The 26,190-nt window shown below is 34.6% G+C and overlaps 1 protein-coding gene across 6 annotated transcripts in view; it reads left to right on the forward strand.

Annotated features, from left to right (window-relative positions):
- The window catches only part of Aldh1a2 (aldehyde dehydrogenase 1 family member A2), a 172,886-nt gene that overhangs the window by 96,803 nt on the left and 49,893 nt on the right, over nucleotides 1-26,190 (forward strand). For all 6 annotated transcript variants that reach the window (XM_047536147.1, XM_047536137.1, XM_047536161.1 and 3 more), the window contains 3 exons: nucleotides 18,838-18,942; nucleotides 19,125-19,265; nucleotides 21,964-22,093. In XM_047536147.1, the coding sequence (XP_047392103.1) occupies nucleotides 19,191-19,265; nucleotides 21,964-22,093 (205 nt within the window). In that variant the 5' untranslated portion in view covers nucleotides 18,838-18,942; nucleotides 19,125-19,190. The remainder of the gene's footprint in view (nucleotides 1-18,837; nucleotides 18,943-19,124; nucleotides 19,266-21,963; nucleotides 22,094-26,190) is intronic.

Genomic DNA, 26,190 nt, shown 5'->3' on the forward strand with positions numbered 1-26,190 from the left:
GGATGTGAAATGAAATGGTTCTAGGATATCAAGAACCTTGATTCCTGGACTTTAGAACACACATTGTTTTATTTTTTGTTGAAAGTATTTTCTTCTTACATAATATCGATATATAGCAAATATTTCTTGAGCAACTACTGTTTCACCATTTCTTTTTAAGATTCTGAACCTACAAAAATAAAGATGACAGAGTGACATAGTATTTGTCCTTAAGGAGTCAACAAGGTAGTGGGGGATGTAGGTAAAGTATTATGACAAATGATAGGTAGGTAAGTGTCGGAGGACCAGCAGTTAGCTCTGACTAAAGGATTTGGGAAGTCTTACCAAGAGGTTGTATTTGAACTGAATTTTGAAAGATGAGTAATATTTTAATAGGTAAAGAAAGGAGGGCATAACATTTTCAAATATACTGACTGATAAAAGTTCATGTTATATTTAAAAATAATGTAGCTTTAGTATAGAATTTGGGAGGTGATAGGGAGTGCTATGGTCAGATTGTGTCTCCCCCAAATTCGTATGTTGAAATCCTAATGTCCAGTTGATAGTATTAGAGATGGGGACTTTAGAAGGTGATTAGCAAGACAGAGCCCTCATAAATGGGATTAGTGCCCTTGTAAATAAAGGCAGAACATAAGACAGCTAATGTGTTCCTTTCACCATGTGAGGACAGAGCGAGAAGGCACCTTCTATGAACCAGAAAGTGGGCCCTCACCAGACACTGAATCTTCTGGTATCTTGATTTAAGACTTCCTAACCTTCAGAACTTTTCTTCAGTGAGAAAAATTCCTATAATTCTATGTTTATAAGTCACCTATTTTTTGATGTTTTGTTATAGCAGTTTAATGAACTAAGACAGGGAGGAACTTATATCCACAGGTTTTAAGTTACCATGCTCCTCATTTTATGGCACATTGTAAGCCTCTGGTTTGTTTAAGATCTCTCTGATTCTCCCCACAGGCATCTCCTCCCATTTAGATTTATACATGAATATATCCTTGATGGCAAATGTGGTATTCTTTTGTCTCTGTGCATTTTTACATACATATGAAATGTTCTATAGATGTTATTCTGACTTAGCTACTTGGTATGTCAGAGAAGAGTCAGGAGAGATTGACTGGGACCATATTATACAGAAATAAACAATTAATTTGTTTTGGAACGGTACAAATGACCACTTAGAGGTTATACAGCATGAAGGAAGTTGCACCAGAGAATTACCCTGTTATAAGTACCAATTATCTAGGACTGAAGGTGAAATGCCAGATTCTTAAACTTTGGAATCCCAGCTCCACTGCATTCCTAGCTGTAGGCAGGTTCTTTTAAGTCTCTGAAAGTCACCTTCCTCTACAAAGCAGGGATCATGAACGTGTCTACTTGGTATGGTAGTTGTGAAGGTTAAATGAATCAATATGTGTGAAGTGCTCAGATGTTAACTTTTATTATCATTCTCTTGATTGATTTGGTTTTTAATTCTGACTTTCCAGTAAATGTCCTGATTCCTGATTATATTTTTCTACTGCCCAGCTGAACATAGATTTTGTTAAGGTTCTATCTTCGCAGAAAAGGGGGAAGAAAACAGAGATGCTGAGAGGAATGGAAAGAGCTTTGATAGCATCAGGTTTTTGCCCTGTGAATTATTTGCAGTATGTAGGCTTGGACTTGTAACATATATTCTAGTTTGTTTCTCTGCAAAGGAAAATAATACATCACAGATTTGCTTTATTAATTAAATGAAATGGTGAAAGTTCTCAATACATGGTGAGCACATAATGATGGTAGTTGTGTCTGAATTATTTACTGAATGTATGTTATGGTTTGGATATGAACTGTTCACCCCCCACCCCTGGCTGCCCCAAAGCTCCTGTGTTAATGTAGGAATAGTCAGAGGTGAAATAATTGGATTATGGAAGCTGTAACCTAATCAGTGTGTACTAGCTTGAATGGACTAACTGGGTGGTAATTGTAGGCAGGTAGAGCATGGTTAGAGGAGGTAGGTCACTAAGGGTGTGTCCTGGAAGAATTCATCTTCTCTGTCTCCTTCCCCCTCTATCTGCTTCTTGGCTGCCATAATCTGAGTACTTTTCCTCCACCACACCCTTTTTCCATGCCTGTCTGTCATGATGTTCTACCTCACCTTAGGCCCAGAGCTATGGAGTCAGCCAACATGAACTAAATCTCTGAAACCATGAACCAAAATAAACTTCATCCCTTAAGTTTTTTTTTTTTTTTTGGGGGGGGGAGAGGATGTACCGGAGATTGAACCCAGAGGTATTTTACCACTAGCCACACGCCCATCCCTTTTTATTTTATTTTTATTTTGAGACAAGTCTCATTAAGTTGCTTAGGGTCTCACTGAGGCTGGCTTTGAACTTGGTCTTCTCCTACCTCAGCTTCCTGAGTCACTGGGATAATAGGTAGGCACCACCTTGTCCAGCTCTAAGTTGTTCTTGTCAGTTATTTTGGACAGCAATGAAAAGCTGACTAATACATTGTGTGTTATCCATGTCCTTTGAGCTAAAATAGACACCTTTCCCTAAATTATCTGTCTGCAGGTTGTTTTTCTGTGCAAGCAATAGCTGAACTGTGTACCCTGTTAGCACAGCTCTTGAAGAACATGGGTATCAACTGTTCTCTCTCTTCAACCATGGGGTCAGAAAGCTAGAGCTTTTTTGCTGAACCCAAGTTCTTTCTCCAGAGAAATGTTCACTTGGCTTCTGTCCAGCAGATGTGGTTGTTTTGGTGTTGGATTTGTCTGAGGCATACAATTGCCTCTCTGGTATTTTGTAAAATAAGAATATAAAATATATTATTTTGGATCATACACATAGATGCGTAGGAGCTACTCAATAACTACATTTGAGTGTTGTTACACATCATATTATTGGAAGTGTTATGGTGTAACAATGCTGAACACATATTGCAAGGGCAGGGACTGGTTCTTATTTATTCTTTATCCCCCAGTCTAGCACAGTGTCTAAGCATATAGTAGGTTTATAATAAATGATTGTTCATAAAGGAAGAATTAATGACTTCAAGGGAAATAGAGCAAAGATGCCCATTGTCTCCCCTTTTATATGTAACTCTTGTGTTTTTGCTCTCTCCTTTTTCTTCTTTCTTTTCACCTGCTCCCTTCCATTTAGTAAGATGTTGGTGAGTCACTTAACTAGCCTTAACTCACTTTTTAGAAGATATATCTTTCATTTCTTCTCTTTACAAAAAATGAAAAGTGACATTTCTGTTATAAAGAAGTGGCCTCAGTAACTTCTGGAAAAACTCTAGTGGTTAATCAGTTACTTTTTATTTAAATACATATGCTTAATGCTGAGTTACATTGTAAAACTCCCAGGCTGATTTATGGTCTCAGTCTGCCTTAATTAACATCGATTCCAGGGGAATAGTAAATGGGAATGGCCTTCACAATTGAGGCTGAACAATGAACTCTCTGGGTGTTGTCCAATTTGTAACATGATTTACATGGAAGCAAGCCCTTCCTTTCCCGGGGTTATCCCTTTTTCATCTGGTGTTTAGGACGGGTTATATATAATCCATAGATAGGAACATTTGCTGTCAAATACTTTTGCTTGATTTAGAGCTAGGCCACAAAATGGTCACTATTAATAAAGAAGGAGAAAAAAACCTAACCTGAGACTTTGCAGGGATTCCAGGTTCTTGCTATGTGTCATCGCTTGTCCAGTCTGTGGCGGTTTTACGAAGTGACCATAATGAAAGTCAGATTAAATGCACAGGATATATACATTTAATCAACAGCCATTGGAATTCGTGGTGCTGGAAGAGTTATAAGAGCCCTGTGAATGCAAATTTATTGCAAAAGAATCCAACGGGTGGGGGAATGAATGTCTGCTGAATGGTACTACCTGATACGGGACACCAAAAAACTTTCCAGAGTGAGTGATTTAAGTGTAAGGTTTGGCTTGTAAAGCTGCCAGCTGCTTGGTTTCAAAACTTGAAACATTTCCAAAACATTGGAAGAGGCACTTTATATGTTCACTAGAGTAAATACTCTGGTTTTACTGCCAATTTAAATGTGCTCAGTTTACAGTAATGAGCTTGTATAGGCATTACCTTGTTTATAGAAAGTGGAACAGGAAGAAATGAACATTAACCATTACCAGTAGCAATTCCCATTGCCTTCTACCACAACATCAATGGCAAGTTTAGTTTCTTCCAATTTGGGAATATGTCACAACTGACATTGGTGTGTACTTGGCTGCAGTGCCATGTTGCTTCAACAGAGCAACAGATGCTATAGTTCAGTGTGCCTCTGTCAAGGCTGCTCATTCGAGTTGACTGTTTCTTACTATTTTTCCCAAAACAGATGTCAGTAGCACAGATGTGGAAATTGTGGGACACTAGAATAGGTAGGTCCTGATTATACATAATTGGGTGTCTTTTAGTTAAATCTGTTTTCTACAATTGAACGAGTCACAAGAGTCATTTATTTTCTCTTCAAAATTATTTGAGTATGTTTTAGTATAAATCTTTGTCTCTTGGGATGACTGGCACAGGAACCTCTTTGGCCCTCTTAATGCCGGGATCATACACAAGAGATAGGCAGATATGTTTAGACTGAAAGACATAATTTACTTGACTAAGAAAGAAAATATAAAAATTTAAGGAGACCCTAGTAAGCACAGCATCTAGAAGATAAAAAACACTCAGCAAATACTGTTGAAGGAGATAAAAAACAGGAGGAGGGAAGCAAAGAGGGGCGTTTATAAGAGGAGACCATAGAAGTCCGTGTCTTTATTTACTTATTTACTTTTGTAGTACTAGGGATTGAACCCAGGGGACTCTCTGAGTTATCTCTCCAGCTCTTTATTTAATTTCAAATTTTGAGAGAGGGTCTTGCTAAGTTGCTAAGACTGCCCTTGAATTTGCCATCCTTCTGCCTCAAACTCCCTAGTAATTGGGATTATAGGCCTGTGCACCCTGCCTGGTGAAGCCCGTCTCAGAACCTTTTCCCCTAGGTGTACACACTTAGGAATAACAGAATATTATTATCCAAGGAATACTGCACGGGATCCCCTACAGTGCAATTCTGTCTCCATTGTATAAGATACTAGCAAAACAGAAATTTATCAAAAACAAGAGCATGATCATATGTATCTGATTCTGATGCCCAAGTACATGGCTGTCAATTCTTTTTAATGCACTGACTACCTGTATTTTGTGGATGGCCTTGCTTTAATGCTTTTCTAACTATTTCCATGTGGAAAAGAAAAGATACTTATTCAGCATTTAGTACTTCAAAATACCAAATGTCTATATTTTTAGCTTTCATGAGAGGTGAAAATTTCTCTTTGCCCTGTCCTGTTCTCTTTTCCCTCTATCCCCCCACTCACCTCCCAAGTCCTTTGTTCCCTTCTCACTTTATTGTTTCTCAATATGAACTGTTAGTCTTTTTAAAAAATATCTTCTGTTTTAACAGAACTATGTATTTTCATTAAATTTGGTTTTCTCACTTTCAGTATTTTCCTTATCTTTTAAGTCTTCTCTTCCTGCTTCCTCCACAGTCTTTTCTCTCCATTTTATCACTACTCTTTGTAGATGCTGATTAATTTATGTTAAACTTTCTTTTTTTTCCTCTTTTCTGGTGTGTTCCTACTTTCTGTGACTCTGCTTGACTACCTTTATGTGTTAGATTCTGATGTATTTGCTCTCATTTCTTGGGATTTTCATAATTTCTGGACCTTGCTTGCCTGAAGGTTTCCTGCTTACTTTCAGGACAGTGTTGGGTTAGAGGCTGGTGTTGAGAAGCCACAGGCAGCTCAATCTTTTGAGCTTTTTGTAAGGTCAAGGGACTTGTAGCAGGGAAGGAGAGAAGCTAAACTTCATTTCTTTCTTCTCTGTCACACTTCTTAAACCAGGGTATCAGATGATCTTCAGAGAGGAGCCAAAGTCAAGGAAGAGGGACTGATAGGGCAGCTGAAGCATTTTATTAGGGATAGAGTTTCTTTCTTCTCCCCTTCCTGTTCCCTACCTCAGACTGGACTCCCTCGTTGTTTGTTTCCCTGAAGTGTTCCTCTAACATGTCAGCCACACCACACCAATCCCTCCCTTCTCTGAAGTGAACTCCTGTGATGCTTATCTCTGTCATCCATCTTGGCACTAAATCAGAGTGTACAACATTATTTAACTTTATTGAAAGTAATCTTATCTTTGAAACTTTATTATAAGTTCCAGAGTACAACAGAGTACTCATCTTCTGTGGATTTTTCAGTAGTACCTACAAGCAATCCCATGCTTAGAATAGCCCTTTAATAAACATTTCATAGTTTTTTTGTTTTCTGTGAAGTTAAATTCTACTCAGGTATATTCCTTTATCTCTCAGTTCCAATTCGTGCTATTTGTATTCTATCAACCTGTTTCACAGGGGAGGTTGTGGAAGGAAGTTTTGCAGGTCCCTTTTTCTTATGAATTTGTTGCATTGCAGCTAAAAACTAAAACTCCTTTGAACTATCACTTCTGAATCTTTATATTTTTAAATGGTAATGGTTGCTGCCAAAAGGTGCTGTACAAGATTCTCATTTTGGAAATAAAGTCAGCTATATAATCTAAAGGCTCTTTCTGTCACAATGCAACTATTTGAATGAGCAGATATGAATATGGATGTATGTGTATATGTGTGATAAGTATATGTATTTAAATGTCATTTTCCAGTGATTTGCTGATAGCGTGTCGATTATATATTGATCCTGTATTCTGAAACTTTGCTAAATTTACACTTCCAGTATTTTGTTGATTTCTTAGGAATTTCTGCATGAACAATCATGTCATCTAAAAATGAAGACAATATTCTTTTATTTCTAATCTCTTTGCCTTTTATTTCTTTTTCTTATATTATTAATATTAAATATTACAATATTAAGTAGAAATAATGAGATCAGTTCTTTATATTATATACATTACTTTTAATGTGTTTATTAACTAAGAGGACAGTGAACTGAAAATGAATAGGGAGATGAAGGAAAATATGAAAGCTGGATCTTCTCTAGAGGCAAATGCCAATCACCGGATGTAAGAATTATAAATATCCTTCCAACATTAGCACAGTATACATTCTTCTCAAGTTCACATAGAACATCACCAAGATAGGCCACATTCTTGGCTATGAAACACACCTTAACAAATTTAAAACAGGAGAAATCACACAAAAATATACTCTCATACCACAATGGAATTAAATTAGAGTGGAATATAGCTAGAAAATCCCACAACATTTGAAGATTAAATAGGATATTTCTAACTATGCTTGTGCTCAAGAATAAGTCCCAAGAGAAATAAAAAATATTTTAAACTAAATGAAAATGAATTATCAAAATCCATGGAATGCAACTAAAGAAGTATTCAGAGAAAAATTTATAGCATTGAATGCATATATCAGAAGAGAAGAAATGTTCTAAGTTTCCCTTTTAGGAAATTAGATAGTGCAGTACAATATATATCTAGAGCAAACAGAAAAAAATGATAGTTATAACAGGAATCAATTAAATTGAAAAGAGGAAAACAAAGAAAACCAATAAAATCATAGATTGGTTCTTTGAACAGAATCAATAAAATTGCTGAATATGTCAATAATACACTCTACTGTCATGTATGTCTAAAGAGAACAAATAAAAAAATGAATGGCAAAAATAAAATTGCTGAGCATCTAGCCTGACTAACCAAAAGAAAGTAAGAGACAAAACACAAATTACTAACATCAGATATGAAGAGGAGCCATCACTGCTGTTGTCATGGACAGTAGAAGAATAATAAAGGAATTTTATGAACAACTCTGCCAATTTTAATAATTTAGTAGACTTGGGTAAATTCCTTTGAAGACACATTTTACCAAAACCTAAACAAAGAGAAATAGATCATCTGAATTTCTACCCAGTATATACATTTTCTACAATATCTTCCAGAAAATAGAAGCAGAAGGAACACTAATTCATTTTATAAGGCCATCATACCCTAATACCAAAACAAAACAAAGACATTGCAAAAAAGGAAAAGTGCAAACTAATATCTCTCATGAACATAGATGCATGCATGCCCAGCTATAATTGCCGAGACTCCAGAAGTGAAAGGAGGAGGATTGTAAGTTTGAGGTCAATCTTTGCAACTTAGGGGGACCCTGTCTTAAAAAAAAAAAAATGCTGGAGACGTAACTTGGTGGCCAAGGGCCCTGGGTTCAATATCCAGTACCACAAACAAAACAAAAAATATGCAGAAATCTTGAACAAAATAGCAAATGGAATCTAACATTGTATGAAAAGAATTATACAACATAAACAAATGAGATTTATTCCAGGTATACCAGACTGATTTGACATTCAAATTTCAATGAATGTATTTCATTAATATGCTAATAATGGAAAAATCATGTGAACACATCTCTACATGCAAAAACTAAAAAATAGAAAGCATTTGACAAAACACAACACCCTTTCATGATAAAACAAAATAAAAACCTCTTAGCAAACTAGAAATAGAGGGTGATTTCCTCAACTTGATAAAAAAATATCTACATAAAGAACACCTACAACTAACATTATACTTACTGATGAGAAACTAAGTGCTCTCTTGAACAATGGAATAAGATGTCCCCTCTTGTCGCTCCTTTTTAACATTATCGAGGAAGTCCTAGTTAATACAGTAAGTCAAGAAAAGGAAATAACAGGATACACAGACTAGGAAGGAAGAAATACAATCATCTTTGCCTATGACACAATTATCTATGTAGAAATTCCTAGGAATTGGCCAACAGAAATAGAGAACAAAAGCAAACAAAAACAACTTCTAGGATTAACAAAAGATGATAGCAAAGTTGTATGATAGAAAGGGAATATACAAAAGTCATTTACTTTCCTATATACCGGAAATGAACAATTGGAATTTAAAATAAAAAACACAGTAGCATTTGCATTCCCACCAAAAAAAAAAAAAAATAGAGAAAAAGAAATACTTAGTTATAAATCTGATAACATATGTACAAGATCTTAATGCGGAAACCCACAAAATTTAGATAGATGAACTCAAAGGAGATCTAAATAAGTGAAGAGATATTTCATGGAGGAATGGAGGAGAAGATTCGATATTGTTAAGATGTCATTTCCTCTCAACTTGAGCTGTAGATTCAATGCAATCACAGTAAAAATCCTGCTAAGTTGTTTATTGGATGCCAGCAAACTTATTCTAAGGTTTGTATGGAAAGGCAAAAGTCCCAGAATAACTAACACAGTATTGGAAGAGGAGAACAAAATTGGAGGACAGACATTACCCAGCTTCACAACTTACTAGAAAGCTACAGTAATCAAGACTGTGTGGTACTGACAGCAAAACAAAATGAAACAAACTAACCAGTTGAATAGAGAGAAAACAGCCAGACAAATAGAGTTAACTGATATTTGACTGACAAAGGAGCACTAGCAATAATAGAGACAATAATTTTGAACACGTGATGCTGGAACAACCAGACTTTGACAGAGAAGTGAATCTAAATACTGACCTTACACCATCACAAAAATATTAACTCAAGCATAGATCTAAATGTAAAATGCAAGATGATAAAATTTCTTAAAGATAACATAGGAGAAGAATCTAGATGACCTTGTATTTTCAAATACAATGCCAAAAGCCTGACCCAGGGAAAAAATTTGATAAATTGGACTTCTTAAAATTAAGATTTTCTGATCTGTGGAAGATAATGTTAAAGAAAATTAAAAGACAAATTACAAGTGTGAAAATATATTGCAAAATACACACCCGATGAAGGACTTTTACCTTAAAAAACTCACCAGTAAGTTTTTTAAAACTTACCAGTAAGGAAGGAAACAACCCAATTAAACAATGGACAAAAAGTATAAATAGATAACATCACCAAAGAAGATATGCAGACAAAAAATAGGCATATGAAAAGATGGCATAAGAAAATTGCAAACTAAAACCAAGGATACTTCTACATACCTATTAAGGTGACTAAAATCCAAAAGACTGACAACACCTAATATTGATGAGGATGTGAAGCAAAAGGAGCTCTCCTTTATTGCTGGCAAGAATGCAAAGCGTTACAGTCACTTTGGAAAATAATTTGACAGTTTTATACAAAGCTAAGAATACCATTAGTGTATGATCCAGCAGTTACTCTCCCAGGCATTTACCTATTCAAATAAGTTGAAAACTTATGTCTATACAAACATTTGCACATCAGTATTAAATAGCAACTTTATTCATATTTACTCCAGACTGAGAGCAAACTAGAATAATCAAGTGTGAAAGAATAAACAAACTGTGTTACATCCATATAATAGAATATTATTCAGTATTTTTAAAAATGAGCTATCAAGCCACAGGAAAGCATGGAGGAACCTTAAGTGTATATGGCTAAATGAAAGAAACCAGTCTGAAGAGGCTATCTACTCTATGATTACAACTAACTGACACCCTGGAAAAGGCAAAACTATGGATTAGTTTTTGTCAAGAATTTAGGAAAAGGGTGGAGGGTTGAGTAGGTGGAGCACAAGATTTTTAAGGCAGTGAGCTACTCTATATTATGCTGCAACACAAAGAGTGAAGTTTAGTATAAACTGTACCACACTAATTTAAGATATTAATCACAGAGAAAATCAATGGGGGAGATAATGAGATATGTGGGAACTCTGTACTCTCTGCTCAGTTTCCTATAAATTTAAAACTGTTCTAAAAATTAAAATGTATTAATTTTAAATACTAAAATGAAATGGCCAGGCAGGTTTGAAAAGGAACAAAGCAGAAGTTTTAGAAATAAAAATATAAACATTTTAGATCCAGGGAAAGTAAGAATTAGTGAACTGGAAAAAATTCTTTAACTGTAGCACAAAAAAAGGAAATGGAAAATATGAGTGGTTAAAAAAATTAAGGATGGACTTATGCATAACAATTGGAGTTCTAGAGAGAATAGAATTTTATTTAAAGAAATAAATATTGAGTATTCCAGAATTTAGACAAAAATTCATATATACTGTAAGCACAATGAATTGCTATCAAGATAAATAAAAAACAAAGTTATTAGACATACTGTGATAAAATTTAAGAATACCAAAGGAAAAGGCAAATCTGAAAAGTGAAAGATAGAAAAGGCAAATCATCAAGTCATCAACAAATAAATGACTAGAGACTTCTGGCAGATTTCTTATAATCATTACTGCAAGATAGAAAATGTTGGAATAATAGCTGTAAAGTGTTGTGAGAAAATAACTGACTACCTAAAATTGTATAACTTATCTGGGATATCTTTTGAGAATGAGCGTGCAATTAAATACATGATCAGAAAAACAAGACTTGATACATTACCCCAAATAAATCTCTACCAAATGAGATTCTAAGGAATAATCTGAATAAAAACTTAAAAACCTTTAAAATAAGAAGTCATTTTATGTATAAAATAAAACTTTAAACAAATAAACTTCTAGAAAAGAGTGACTGAATTTAGTATTCTAAAGTCATTGTGTTGTTTTGGAGGTGGGTTAAGATAGTGATTAACTTTAGACTTCAGGTTGTTAAGTATGTATGATAAAATACCACAGAAAACCAATTAAAGAATATTAACAGTGTACAACTTCCACGGGAGTAACAGAATTATAAAATAAACACCAACAACCTACCTTCACTAAAGAAGCAAGAAAGGATAAAATAGAGGGTGAAATGAGGTAAGACATATAGAAAGCATCAATTCCAAAAATAACACAGTATGTAACACAATGCATAATCACACTAAATGCAAATGTGTTAAACTCACTAGTTAAGAGATTTTTATTATGAATAAAATGCAACCTAAGCATGCATTATTTACATCACAATGGTAAAGACACAGTTGAGAGCAAAAGGATGGGGAAAGATACAATGAGGCTCAGGAAAAGCTTAGGTAGCTAAGCTAAAATACAGGTTGAGTATTCCTAATCCAAAATACTTGGACCCAGAAGTATTGCAGATTTCAGAGTTTTTGAGATTTTGAAATATCTTTATAAACTTTATAGTTGATATTTCTAATTCAAAAATCTGAAATCTGAAATGTTCTAGAATCTGAAACTTTTAAGCATTCATATCAGCATTCAAAAAGTTTTGGATTTCCAAACATTTCAGACTTTGAATTTTCAGATTAAGGATTCTCAACCTATATTAAACAAAACAGACTTTAACATCCAAAGTTTATCAGTAATAAAGAGGATCATTTTACATGGATAAATGACTTATCAGAAAATCTAATAGTTACAAACTTATATTCCCTAATAAAATAGCTTCACTTTTATAAAGATAAAATGATGGAGCTAAGGTTTACACTTATAAACCTACCAAACCAATATGAGAAATTCCAACATAGCTCTTGAATATCATAGAACAACCAGATAAAATATTAAAAGATCAAGATGACTGAACAATGTATTTTACAAGATTGATAAAACAGATTCCTGTGGAAACCTGCTCCCAATAATTAGTACATTAGGCAATAAAAGGAAAGAAAATATCTAAGAATAAATAAATGAAGAATCCAGTCTAGTGGGTACCTTGAGTGGCAGTGTAGGTTAAGCTGGAAGAAAGGATCAGGGAAGAATACACAAGTAACTACAGTGATGCTACTAACACCATTTTAGTGCTTGAATGGTGTGCTCATGTGGTTTTAACATGATGGATCTTAACATTTATGTTACGTTCATCCTTTTGTATATATTAAATACAACAATATAAGAAATATTTGTTACACATATGTAGTCTTCTTCATTCTTCAGTGTTTCAGATTTTATCTTGGCACAGGAGGTATTGAATTTCTAATCTTATCAGGAAAGATGTTAGACAGTGATTCATGTCCTCTCCCAGCAGACATTCCATTCCAGTTAACATTAAGTGCCTACCACATCCATTATGTTTTTTAATACCGACAACAACCCATAAAATGTCAATGGACAGTTCTTCACAACCATGGAAAGAAAGTTAGGTTTATGGGCTAATTTGTTCTGTCCTCTCAGAAATCTAGAGTAGACAGGTACCTTCTTTCATGAGCCATCTGTTTCTTTTGCCCTCAATTACAGCATTACAGAATTATATAATATTATAAGTGAATACTTTTGTATTTTACAAATGAAGAAACTGAGCAATAGTCTGACCTAACGTCACATGTCTTTTCTACTTTCAAAGAGCTCAAGAGTAAGGAGGTCCACATTTTTCCTTATACCTATTCTGAAATTCAACAAACTCCAACACAGATTTTTCAATTCTCATACCAACTTTACTAAGTCTTTAAGTTGAAATAATAGTTAAGTTTTAAAATGAATAATTTTTGGCAGCATTGGCCATATTTTAAGGTAGACCTTGAATTGTTTATTTCATTTTACATAAACACTTGTAAAATAATTTTTGTACAGAGAAAGGTATTGATATTTATTCCTTCATTTAACAAATTCGTTTGGGGCATTTATTGTGTGAAAGACACAAGAAGATGACACTAGTTTTTAAGCTTTTTTTTTTTTTTTTACTTTCACTTTGAAATAATTTCAGATTCACAAAAAAATTTGTAAAAATAGTACAAAGATCTGAGCATGGTGGTGCAAGCCTGTAATCCCAGCAGCTCAGGAGACAGACAGGAGGATGAAGAGTTCAAAACCAGCCTTAGCAACATCAAGGCGCTAAGCAACTCAGTGACACCCTGTCTCTAAATAAAACACAAAATAGGACTGGGTATGTGACTCAGTGATTGAATGACCCAAATTCAATCCCTGGTTACCCACCCCCCCCACAAAAAAATAGTACAAAGAAATCTCACATACCTTTCACTCCCATTCTCCCAATGCTTTTATGGTAACAGTAAAAATCAGGAAGTAATAATGATACAATATTATTCTCTAACCTAAAGAACTTATTTAAATTTTACCAATTGTCCCAATGATACTTACCCCCCCTCCAGGTGCTAATCCATGACTACATGATGCATCTAATGTTTATGTTTCACAAACCTCCTTTAATTTGAAACAGTTTTTAAAGGTTATCTTTCATGACCTTGGCACTTTTAGAGTATGGGCCAGCTATTTTGTAGGATGCACTTTAATTTGGATTTGACTGATGTTTCCTCATGATTAAAATGAGTTATGTCTTTTGGGTAAGAATACCACAGAAGTGATGGATGTCTTTCTTGGTGTATCATATCAGGAGCACATGATGTCAGTTTTTCTCATTATTGATGATATCAGCTTTGATCACTTGATTAAGGTGGTGACTGCCAAGTTTTTCCAATGTAAAGTTAACTATATTTTTTTCTTTTGTGGTTAGTGAATATTTTGAGAACATGAATATTTTACATGAACATCCAGTTTTTCACTATACTTTTTCCCACTGATGATTTTTGCCTATAGCAATTATTATTGTGGTTTTGACAAATGGTGAACATATAATTCCATCATTCCTTCATATCTGTTACTTAGAGATTTGCTGTGAAGAGCTTTTCCTTATCCCTATTTGTTTAGTTATACATTTAAAAAATATGTCATTGTGAACTCAGATATCTTTGTCATTCCATGGGTAATCATCCATTGCTATCATTATCTATTTTGTTGTTTAAATTATCTTAGTATTAGCCATTGGGGAGCCTCTTCATATTGGCTCCTGAATCCTTTTATTATGTCCCCATAAATTTTTGATCATTAACTCAGTTGCTTGTATCATATTGTTCCAGGCCTAATCTTGTACTTTTCCTTACTAACTTCCTTGAAATAAACCTTTCTCCATGGAGGCCTGGTCAGAGAAAAATGACAGAACTGAAAACTTTTGAAATTGCCCAAAGAAGTTGAAAATGTTCACGTGGACATATTTATTATCCCCTGTATCAACAATGTTGTCAGCACTATTTTTTTAATGTCATGTGACTGTATCTACTAAAAATAATAACAGTGGAAAAAAATCTTAACATTCTGCATACCAGGAAAATTAACCATTATATCCTGAGAGACACCCACTCAACACCAGTGGAATGAACTTGGCACTGGGACATGGTGTTGGTGACTTATCCCTCAGCTCTATTTTACAGGTGAGGGGACTGAGGCTTACAAGGAACTCAGTCATACAGGAAGTAGTAGAGATGAAAATTCCAGGCTTCTGATTCTCAATCTAGTTGTCTTGTCCTGAAACTGCTAATGCATCCTTATAAAGAGTGGTCAGAGCATGATAGTTTTAGACACAGATTTAAACCTATGTCTGTTTCGTCAGACTTTATCTGCTCTGGTGGTGCCCATTAGTGTTATGTTCCACAGCCCTCACATAACCACAACTCACCTAAAGTAACTGAAGCAAATTGAAGTTTTTGTTTGTTTATGTAAAAGAAGTCTGAAGTTGAAAAGCTTGTGTGGTGGCTCTGTGACACCATTGATGTGTCACAGTTGTCTGGGTTCCAGTGGGCCCTTTTTAAGTTTTTTAAATCTTTTAAGTTTTCAGTTATTTTATGAGTAATTTACAGAAACAATAAAATAAGAACTTAAACATCAAAACAAATTTTATTCCACATCTTGCTGGTTTTGAAGATATAAATAGACAATATCTTTAAATGCACTAACTGCTCATTAACTGTAACATGAACCTGGAACACTTCCTTTGTCATAAATACTGATTCCAGATTTTAAAGACATTTCTAATAGGTTACAGCTTATTCTTACTTCTGTTTCTTCTTGCTTGTGCATTACAGTGGAATCCTGTAGAAAAATTTAAAGACATAATTTTGTAAAAAAGAGGATGACCACCTTTCTGTTCTATAATTATAAAAATATTTTCTTTTTTTGTTTCATAAATGTCAATTAAATTGATTGACCTAATGAACTTTTTAAATTCATAATCTCTGTCCTTAATGTCACTTTTATATATTTATATGCATGTAAATATATATATATGTACACACACATACTTTCAGCATTTGTTAATTTATGAGTCATATGAAGTAAATTTTTTTCTCACAAATATCATAAAAGATAAAAAATTATAATGTCTTTCTACTAAAACAGGATGGTCCGGGTCCTTTTTGCAAAATATTCAATGATGAAATTCTGCCTGTTGAATGACTAATGGATTAGATTATCCTTTTTTCTTTTTGTGTTTATAAATATGCTGTTGATTTTTTTGTTAGTGTTTGAGAAAATTATATTTATCCTAAAGATTCATAACCCAAGATTTTGCTTAGGTGGGCAATTTCACCTTTACCGAAGTGTCTTAAGTGGTTCAGATTCTGTCTTTGCTTTCACTTTCTCACTCATTTAGTGATTATGAAATGTCCTTCTGGGATGGGGGTACCGGCGATTGAACCCAGAGGTACTTAACTAATGAGCCACATCCTCAGCCCACTTTTATATTTTATTTAGAGACAGGGTCTCGCTAAGTTGCTTAGCGCCTAGCTAAGTTGCTGAAGCTGGCTTTGAACTGGCAATCCTCCTGCCTCGGCCTCCTGAGCCACTAGATTACAGGCATGTACCACCACACCCAGCTGTTAATTTTCCTCTCTAGTCCATTATAGGCAAATAATTAAAAATTCTGAATTCTTAATTGTGTTCAGTGAAAGCTAAAAAAATGTAAGAAGTAGACTTGTTTATACTGTCTTGAAAGATGATCTATTACAAAATTAAACAACTTTTGTAATAGACAAATCAAAAAACTGAAGGAGTATGTAATAATGGTGACTTATTCATTCATTTCTAGACAATTCCATATTTTTCTTTATTATTTCAGTTTTTAAAGCATAGTTGTATATAATTGATGAGTGACAAAAGATTTCCTAAGATGATGAAATAACAAAATGTGTCATGATATAGGAAATGTAAGATTCTATGATGTAAAAGTAAGTACCTTAAATTTTTAAAATTATCAATGGACCTAAAAATAATAGTAAGAAATGAATTTTATTCTATTAAAAAATAAATGTCTCTTTTTGACCTTTGGAAGACCTTTAAAAATAATGGAAGTCCTAAAATATCAATCTTTATAAATAAAATTGTTCCACAAAGAAAATTAAAAACTAAACTTGGAACCAGTGGATCCTGATGTTATACCAAAGGTTAAGAAGTTTGATTTTGTCATTTAGTAAATAAAAAGAATAAGGAACATTGGTAAGACTTCTTCCATAACCCTGATAATACCCCAGAAGGAAATCCTTAGTGAAACTTCCCTCGTATTTTTCTTTGTTACCTGGAGAGCATGTCATGCTTCTAAGGAGTAGGCAGATATAATGCACTATGAGCTATGAGAATATTTGTTGAATACAGTAGAAAGAGTCCAGGAGCTATCATTTCAGTTCAGACTTGGACATTAGATAGTTCTGTGTATTTGGGTTGAGAATTCTGGAAATCGTATAGAGCAGAAAGAGCAGTGGCTATAAGCAGAGTCAGAGTGAAAGCTATAAGCAGAGTCAGAGTGAAAACTTCGCTTCTTCAAAATCAGCCTCCCTACCTTTCTGTTTCCTCCTCTTTAATAAAATAACCTGCCTCACAGAGCTCTATTTAATGAACTAGTAAAGAATGTAAGACCTTGAAGGACTGGAACTCTCTTAATCATCTTTGCCTTTCCTTTGTCTAGAAATATCTGAGTATCTATGGAGTAAATGAAGGCAATATGTTAAGCATGTTTATAAACTGTATAAAGTATAAAACATTACACAATGGCAAGGTCATTGTGTTGTGCTCAATACATTTGTATTAATTACAATGCAAATTTAAGTTATTTTCTTTCCCTTTATCTGATTTTCTAAACCTTTAGGAAAAGAAAACTCTAGTTTAATTAGGGCCTCCTTCCACATGGGCCCATTGTTTTATCAAATCAAGGGGAAAATGTGAAAAGAAAACCTTGGGATGTTTTCCAGAATTTGGTATTTAAAAGTATAGATTTATACTTATTTAGCCTCATTTGTGATTAGTAAAAAAAAAATGGCGAGCAATAATGATTCAGTTCATCATTGTGTTTGTCCTATATTAGTTGGCTGACTTGTTGATATGTTTAGAAATTTTCATTGTGCTGCTCTTACTTTTATTGCATTTTGTTGCATTTTCATAGTCCAAAATATTAGTTTGGGTTTCTCTCAGAGTCAAAAAAAATTTTTTAAATTTTCTTTGCCTAACTTTTCCCTTGTGCTTTAATGGATCTATTAAAATTTTATGAGAATTTGACTTGAGTAAATTTTTAAATCATTAACCTCTTCACAATTTTAATATAACCTCCATTTCATATATAAGAAAGCCATTCTTCTTGTGAAATCTTAGAGACCTCTCTGGAAGTTGTCAGTGCTTTTCCTTTGCTAACCCATGTAGCCTACTCGTGAAGCCTAATTAGTTTGACCAGAGTCACTGCTCACTTCAGGATCCAAGCATTAGGTGCATGTTTATTACAGCACCATTCAGGTTTCCTTAAGAAGTCACTGCCTTCTGACAGAGAAACTGGGGTCTATGTCATGATGACTATTGGTTTGATCCACAGAGCTTAGAATGTCGATAACTATTTTCTTAGCCTCTTAGTGTGGGGTTCATATGTACATGGGACTCTTTCCATGCTTACTTGTCTCTTATTGACTGAAATGTTCACTAAAAGAAAGAAATGTATTTAGTCTTTGGATGACATTGAAGCAAAAATACCATAGACGAAATTCCTGTATTGGGGGTCAGTCTGGATTGGATACTGTTTAGGGTGTTTTGCATCAATTGAAATTATACATTTCTATTATACACCACCAAGAGTACAGAACTAGTATTATTACCATGGTAGTTCCATACTGCTTGACCATTACCTGACTTCTGATGACCCATGCCACAAATCCTATTCTGTTGTCTTCTCCTTTAGATTTTTATTAACAATGAGTGGCAGAACTCAGAGAGTGGAAGAGTGTTCCCTGTCTATAATCCAGCCACAGGAGAACAAGTGTGTGAAGTTCAAGAAGCAGATAAGGTATGTCTTTCTTAAAAAAAAGATTCCTTGCGCAATAGCCACTGTCAAACACCAGAGCAGTAAGCATATGCTGTCCAGATGCCACCACTGACATTCAGGAATTGCTTTTTCCATGAGAGTGGATGGTTCATCTTTTATTCGGAGTGTTTTTCTCCTCAGTTGTGCCCCTTCCTCTCTAACAGGCAGATATAGACAAAGCAGTGCAGGCAGCCCGCCTGGCATTTTCTCTTGGTTCAGTGTGGAGAAGGATGGATGCTTCAGAAAGAGGACGACTGCTGGACAAGCTTGCAGACTTGGTGGAACGGGACAGGGCGTTTCTTGCAGTAAGTAATCTAAGAAAACAGGAAGTCCTTACCCAATCTTTACCATTCCACTGAAATTTATGTTTGAGCGGGGAAGCCAGGGAGTGCTTAGAGATATTCAAGTTTTAAAATCAGGTGGGAAGGTGGAGGGTCAGCTGAGTGTCTCTTCTCACTGAATTTTGAAGGAAAACAGCATTCTGTGGCTGGTAAGAGTCTTCCTTGTCCACATTTCCCACTCCCTGATACACTAAAAGCATTAGGCAATAGGATAGTCACAGGCTGCAGAAGACCAATACCAAATGATTCTTTCAAAAATCAAGTAAAACTAGTTTTTATCTGTACAGCAGTAATCCCTCTTGACCAGAGACTCCTTCAAAAACAGAGGAAATGATATGAACCTCTCACACACTTTTGCTCTATTTTCTCTGCCATTTTCTAGAACCAAGAGAAAGAGACAATAGGACACAGCAACTTTGTTTACTAGAACATTCATTTTCTTCACATAAGGAACTTCTTTTTCCCTTGTGGGTTTTGTTGCTGTTACTTTTCTAAAAATAAAAGTCATCATCTTAGAAAATACAAACGTTTTGGAATCTGGAAACACTAAGGAATATATATACAAAACACCAGGGATCTCCCCCTGGGTGGCTCACAGTTGATGAATTAATATTTAGGGACTCCTTATTCAGGGCCTTCAAGCCATAGTACCATATCTTTCCCTCTGCTTGTGGAAACAGGTTGCTGTTGGGTTTGTGTCTCGGGAGGGAAGTGTTAGTGCCCTTCCTTTGTGTCCCACCTACCATGACCCTTTCCTCCACCCTCAAGGAATCTGTTCAGAGTGTTGAAACAAAAATTATCCCTTTATGGAGATGGTTTGGGACTATGGCTTATGTAACATTTATTTGTCTATTAAAATATTCAACAAAGTGTTTATTCATTTTTTGAGAAAGATGATCCATGGTGAAGTAGCTATTTCCTGGAGGTTCACAAACCACTGAGCATGTTAAATACTCTGAAAAGGCCCACTAATTACTTCTGAAATTTGAGTCTCAACACACTTTTTCTGGTTAACCTACCAGTGCTATAGAACTGATTTCTTAGGAACACCTTGGAAAATACTGATGTATATATTTGTTTCTTCACTGGATTTTCCTTAAGAATCAAAATTATGATTTATTTCTTTGTATTCCTAGCACAGTTCCTGGTACATGAATGTAAATGAGGGCACATAAATGGTCAATAAATGTTCGTCTGAGTTACACATATGTAATATTTGCAATACTGGATTAACAGTGTGTATTAAAATTATATAGTTTATTTCTACAGTTACATTTCATATTTTGAAACTCCCTTTTTCTGTCATTTCTCTCACTGAGACCAAATCTCTTTTCCCACCGTACTTAAATGAGATTCCTACTCATAAACCCTCCTAAGCTTGGGAAAAGTGATTTTTGTAAGAGATAGCCTCTGAAGCAAAAGGGAGAAATGGAAGTTACTACTGCATCTAAAGTAAACACAATTGAGAATAGATGTGAGGATGACTTTGGCATCAGCAGCTCATAGGGACCATTTATAGGTGGCCCAGATTCTGATTATTGACTCTACCTTAATCTATGCTGTGTAGAATATGACTCTATGTTAGCTACATGAAGAATGTAATGCATAGCATATGAAATGTTCTAAAAGTGCTGGGAAATAATTTGATTCTCTTTAATAAAAGTGAGCAAGAATACAGTGATAAATAACATGGTATTTTTAAATTAGTTTCATCTTGTACCCATAGTATGATAAATTGTACTGTGAATAATAGTATTTTCATCTTATTGAATGAAGTGTATTTCACTTTTAGTTTTGTCAGTAATCAAATAATTTTTAGACCTATATATGTAATAAAATGTCCTTATAGAAAAAAGCATGAAATTATACATTTATGTTTTTATTTCATTTTTTAAACTTATATACCTTCATTATATCTCAGCTCAAAATAACTTTATTTCATTATGTTCAGTTGTTATTGTTTTTATTACAGATATAATCAGTTGAAGAACATGTCATTAAAATAATAATGTTTATAATGGAAAATTGTTTAATATTGCCATTTTTATTAAATGGCCTAGGCACTCCTCTTAATAGATAATGGTTGCTAACATAAATGTTTACCAAAAAAATCAGCCTTTAAGTTGTTAAAGCCTCTATTTCCCTAAAGGAGATCTTGTTTATTTGGTGGTAATAAATAAACTTGCACTGTGAATATTCCACTTCTCAGCATGAATCTTGGCAGCTGTGAACATTTTATATTCTCATCAATTGCATGAAAACCTCATGACCCCACTTCTCTTTATGGATTCAGATTACTATTGTAGACTCCAAAAAAATTCAACTCTGATAATTAATATAACAGAAACTAGTTTAATAAGCAGAACATTTCTTTATCATTATAGAAATTTGTGTTTGTGCATTTGCATAGGGGTTACTGAAAACACAAAGATGTAAGAACATACATATATATACTCATTTTGGTGTTTACTAGAAACTCAACTCAACCAGACTTGCAATACTAGAAATTATTTGAGAAATCAAAGTTGAACAGGTATGCATTGATATTTATATTCACTGGTATTCTTTCTCTCTTTTTTTTTTTCCTTTGGCTCCAGAAACAATTTAGTATATTGTTGGAAAGGTCTTGGGACTTAATTTCTCTTTATTTGTTTTCCTACAGACTATGGAATCTCTAAATGGTGGCAAACCATTCCTGCAAGCTTTTTATGTGGATTTGCAGGGCGTCATCAAAACCCTTCGGTATTATGCAGGCTGGGCTGATAAAATTCATGGAATGACCATTCCTGTAGGTATGTGAAAATCTGAGTATGTTGAAAATGGAAATGTGAGGCTCCACCAGAAACAACTCCATCAACAAACACAAATGACAGCCATGTATAATATAGATATGAGACACTTCTAGTAGCTTGAATGGACCAGAGAACCAAATAATTATGTCTCTAATTTTGACAGTCTCCCTCTTTTTATAGATAGACTACATATAAGTGTAGGGATAAGTCACTTAAATCAGTACATCAATTAGCTAAGGAACAGAAATATAATTATTAGCTGTTAAGTGCTAAGTTAGGTGATGGGAGTATGGAAGGGTGTTGGGCAAGGGGGAAGTTGGAGAAAATTCCAAAAAGATTAAGACTTGGTCCTCCTGAAACATAAGATCTACTCTTTGAAAGGAAATCCTCTAAAATGTTAATAGTTTTTGTCTCTGAGTGGTGAGATTAGGGATAATTTTTAAATTGTTAAATATTTTCCCCTATTTTCTATATTTCCCAAAAAGACCATGATTTACTTTCATAATTTGTAAAAATAATAAGCCTCACTCTCTTCCTTTTATATTATTAAGATCCAGGTTAGAAGACAAAACCAATAGCACATGACAATGAAATATCCATACCAGGAGAGTTGTAATTAGGTGCTAAGTTTGACAGTGCTGACGTCCTTTAAAGGGGAGGGAGGGTATCCAGGACTATTCAGCAGAGAGGGCTTGAGCTGAGCCTGAACACTTGTGAGAGCAGATGCCAGTGATGTGCTTTCACAGCAACTGCAAGAGCAAGCCACCCTCATCAATATCCTTAGTTTATGGAGGAGGAAACTGAGGCCTAAAAAAGTTAAACAGTTTTCCTACTTCATAAGCAAATGAATTTTAGAGCTTAAATTTGACATTAGAGCCATGGTTCTTAAATTTCACTGGAGAATTCATTTTCACTACTGGATGGAAGAAGGAAAGTGTTGTACTGAAAGAGATAAGAGGACTCACCAGTGCTTAGTGAGTCTAACTGGACCAGATGTTGGGTGTGGGGTGTCACATGGGAAGATTAATTTAAGGGAGCTCATCCTTATTCACGTACTTATTTTCAGATTTGTTCGGTCAGTCCATTTGTGTTTGCTACTTGTGTCTTCATAATTTAGCATCAGCTTGATTTTGTCTTTGCATACTCAGCTTTTTCCCATGGTGAAATCTGGTTATAGGAAGGTCATTAACTTTTAACCATGATGTCTTTATCACCTTACATGCATTTCTCTGCAAAACGTCCTGATTTTATGTTTGAAATTATAGCATAAAGTAATAATGTACTTTATTTGCATGGCACTGGAAAGTATGAAGTATTCTTTTACAAATAGGACCTAATGACTCTGTGTGATCCTGTGAGACAGGCTGGATTTTTAAAAGATATTATACCCATTTTACAGGTAAGAAAATGAGACAGTAAGGGTTTAGTTTCTTAAAAAAGTTTACTTGATCGGTAAGCAGCAAGTCAGAAATTCAAGCCCAAGTCTCTTTCTACCTAATCCTTTGTAAGCCTAATGAAGACCAGTGTAGAAGGGGTAGAGGGGGTAAAGAGACTATTTGCCATGGTAAGGTCTTTAAACCTTTGCAGAGTTTTAGATTAACATACAGTTTATTCTCATTTTCATCCTCTGATCATTTTAGTTTGTTCTATGAAGTTGCCATGGACACTGACTTAGCTGATACTGAACTGTTGTTGGGAATATAGAGGGAGGTTCCTTCAAACTTCTAGTCAGAACATTTTTGTCAACTATTCATAATATGACTTTGTTTTATGTGTTTCTTTTGAAATGCCCTTTGTTTAATATATATTGTTGATTTATGAATTTTGAATTCTTGGCCAACCAACCAACAGCACTATAACTCATGCCTGAATTAAGTTGTTCTAACACAAGTATTTTCTCCTTAAAATACATCAGAGCTGCCTTGTACTTAGGAACACTAGACGACACTTCAATGCTTTGCTTAGGTACCATGACAGCAAAATCATAAACAATATGCACAACAATGTGAGAAGTTGGCACAAAATAGATCACATAAATATATAATTTTCATAATATGAGAACTAAAGCAAGAATTCAGAGTGTCACTTTGTTTAACTGAGAGTGTGTACCTTTGGCCATGGAAATCTTTTCATGTTCTGCATGTATATGCCTACAAACAACTAAAAGTACTGCAAGTGCTGATTTGTAGATTGCAAATGAATTTTAACAAGTAAACAAGTTCTCAAATATGGAATCCACAAATAATGGAGATCAACTGTATCTAGAGCCTAGTTTTCTCAAGATAGCCCTTAAGAATCTCAAATATTCTGAAACATTTTAGGTTATGGATCTCTCTGCCTGTGTCAGATGCACAAAAGAGGCCTTCATAGTGTCAGTGATGAGAATACACTTTTTTTTTCTGGTCACCCATAAAAAATAACCTGAAAGTTTTTTTTTTTTTTAATTTTAAAATATGACTACTTTGCTTTGCCACATTGATACATTGACTCATACTCCACAGTTCATCCATCTTAGCATCTCTGACACTGAAGGAATCAAAGAGTGGAAAGAATTGTTATTGTCTACTTCACTCCTCATTTAGGGAGGCTGGAATAGTGTACCATGTAGTAGGAAGAGCATTTGTTTTACCTCCTCTACTATGCACCAACTACAGCCTCTCATTCATACACTAATTTGTTCATATATTCCTTTATTCAACAAATTTTTGAGCACCTGCTGTGTTTCAGGTCCTGTGTAAGGCACTGAAGATACAAAGATGAGTAACTTAGATATTCATAGAATAGTAAGGAAAATAAACAAGCCGACAAGCAATTGCAGTTCAGTGTGGCCTATTCAGATATGGAAGCATGAAGTTCAACAAGATTCCATAGGGGAGACATATCACCTAGTATTAAGGCTTCCTGGAGAAGTTGCTTTATGCAAGGCGATTCCTGGAGAGTGAGTTAAGAAAAGCTGGAGGTAAGGCATCAGGCAGCAATAATAGTCTGTGCAAAGCATGAAAGGAGGAGAGTACTGTGTGCTGGTGGGTCTAAAAGTATAGTCAGATATAGAAGACAGTAAGGCTCTGGACCTGGGTCAGCTGGGCTACAAGTTTTATTCTGTAGGCAATGGAGAGACACTGAATTATTTAAATGGATGAGTGCTTTGATCAGAATTGCATTTTAGAAAGAACACTTTGACTGTTAAGTGGGTAATCACTTGGAGAGAACAGGTATCTGCTTGCTTTGTCCCCCTGAAGGGTAGCCTTCTGCTCTAATATCTGGCAAGAGGAGAAAAGGATTATCACTTCTAAGTCATTAACTAGACAGCTGTTTCCTACTTTGAACTGGGAGATTCTTCCACCACTCTCCATTCCATCCCACCCACAGCTCACAATTAAGAAGCTATTGCAGGGACTGGGTTGTGACTCAATGGTAGAGTGCTTGCCTAGCATGTGTGAGGCACTGGGTTTGTACCTCAGCACCACATATAAATAAATGAATAAAAAATAAAGACCTATCAACATCTAAATATATATATATATATATATATATATATATATATGTAAAGTTAAAAAAAGAAGCTATTGCAGAGTTCTGCAATATCAGTTTGATTTACAAGGGTCTTGATGCTGTTCCCTTTATAACATGATCTATTGTTTCCTGCAATAGTACCCAATAGAGTCATTCTCTCTGTCCATAAAGTCATGCTTTGACCTTCTATGACAACTCCTAATTCCAATGAGAAATAATAATCATTACTGTGATTATTAAGCACTTTGTGGTCATTTATTATCTAATTTTGTAGCAGCCTTGATGAAGACTTATTATTTTCCTCATTTTGATTATTGTCCACCTAATCAGAATCTTGTACTCTTCTGTCCACAATCTCCTTGTGATGGAGGACGAATCTAAGCTTGTTTTCAGTTTATTGAGTGAGAAATGGAAGTTAATGAACCTATATTATCTTAGATTTTCTGAGTAATGAGTGTTATTAATTTTACTGATTTTATGGTATGTAAAGAAAATGTAATCCATACTGTAAGCTGAATTCTGACATAAAAATGGCCTTATGATATATTTGCATATATAAAAGATTAAAATTTACCCATGTCAAA

The sequence above is a fragment of the Sciurus carolinensis genome, chromosome 2 (assembly GCF_902686445.1).
Source record: "Sciurus carolinensis chromosome 2, mSciCar1.2, whole genome shotgun sequence".
Taxonomy (NCBI): domain Eukaryota; kingdom Metazoa; phylum Chordata; class Mammalia; order Rodentia; family Sciuridae; genus Sciurus; species Sciurus carolinensis.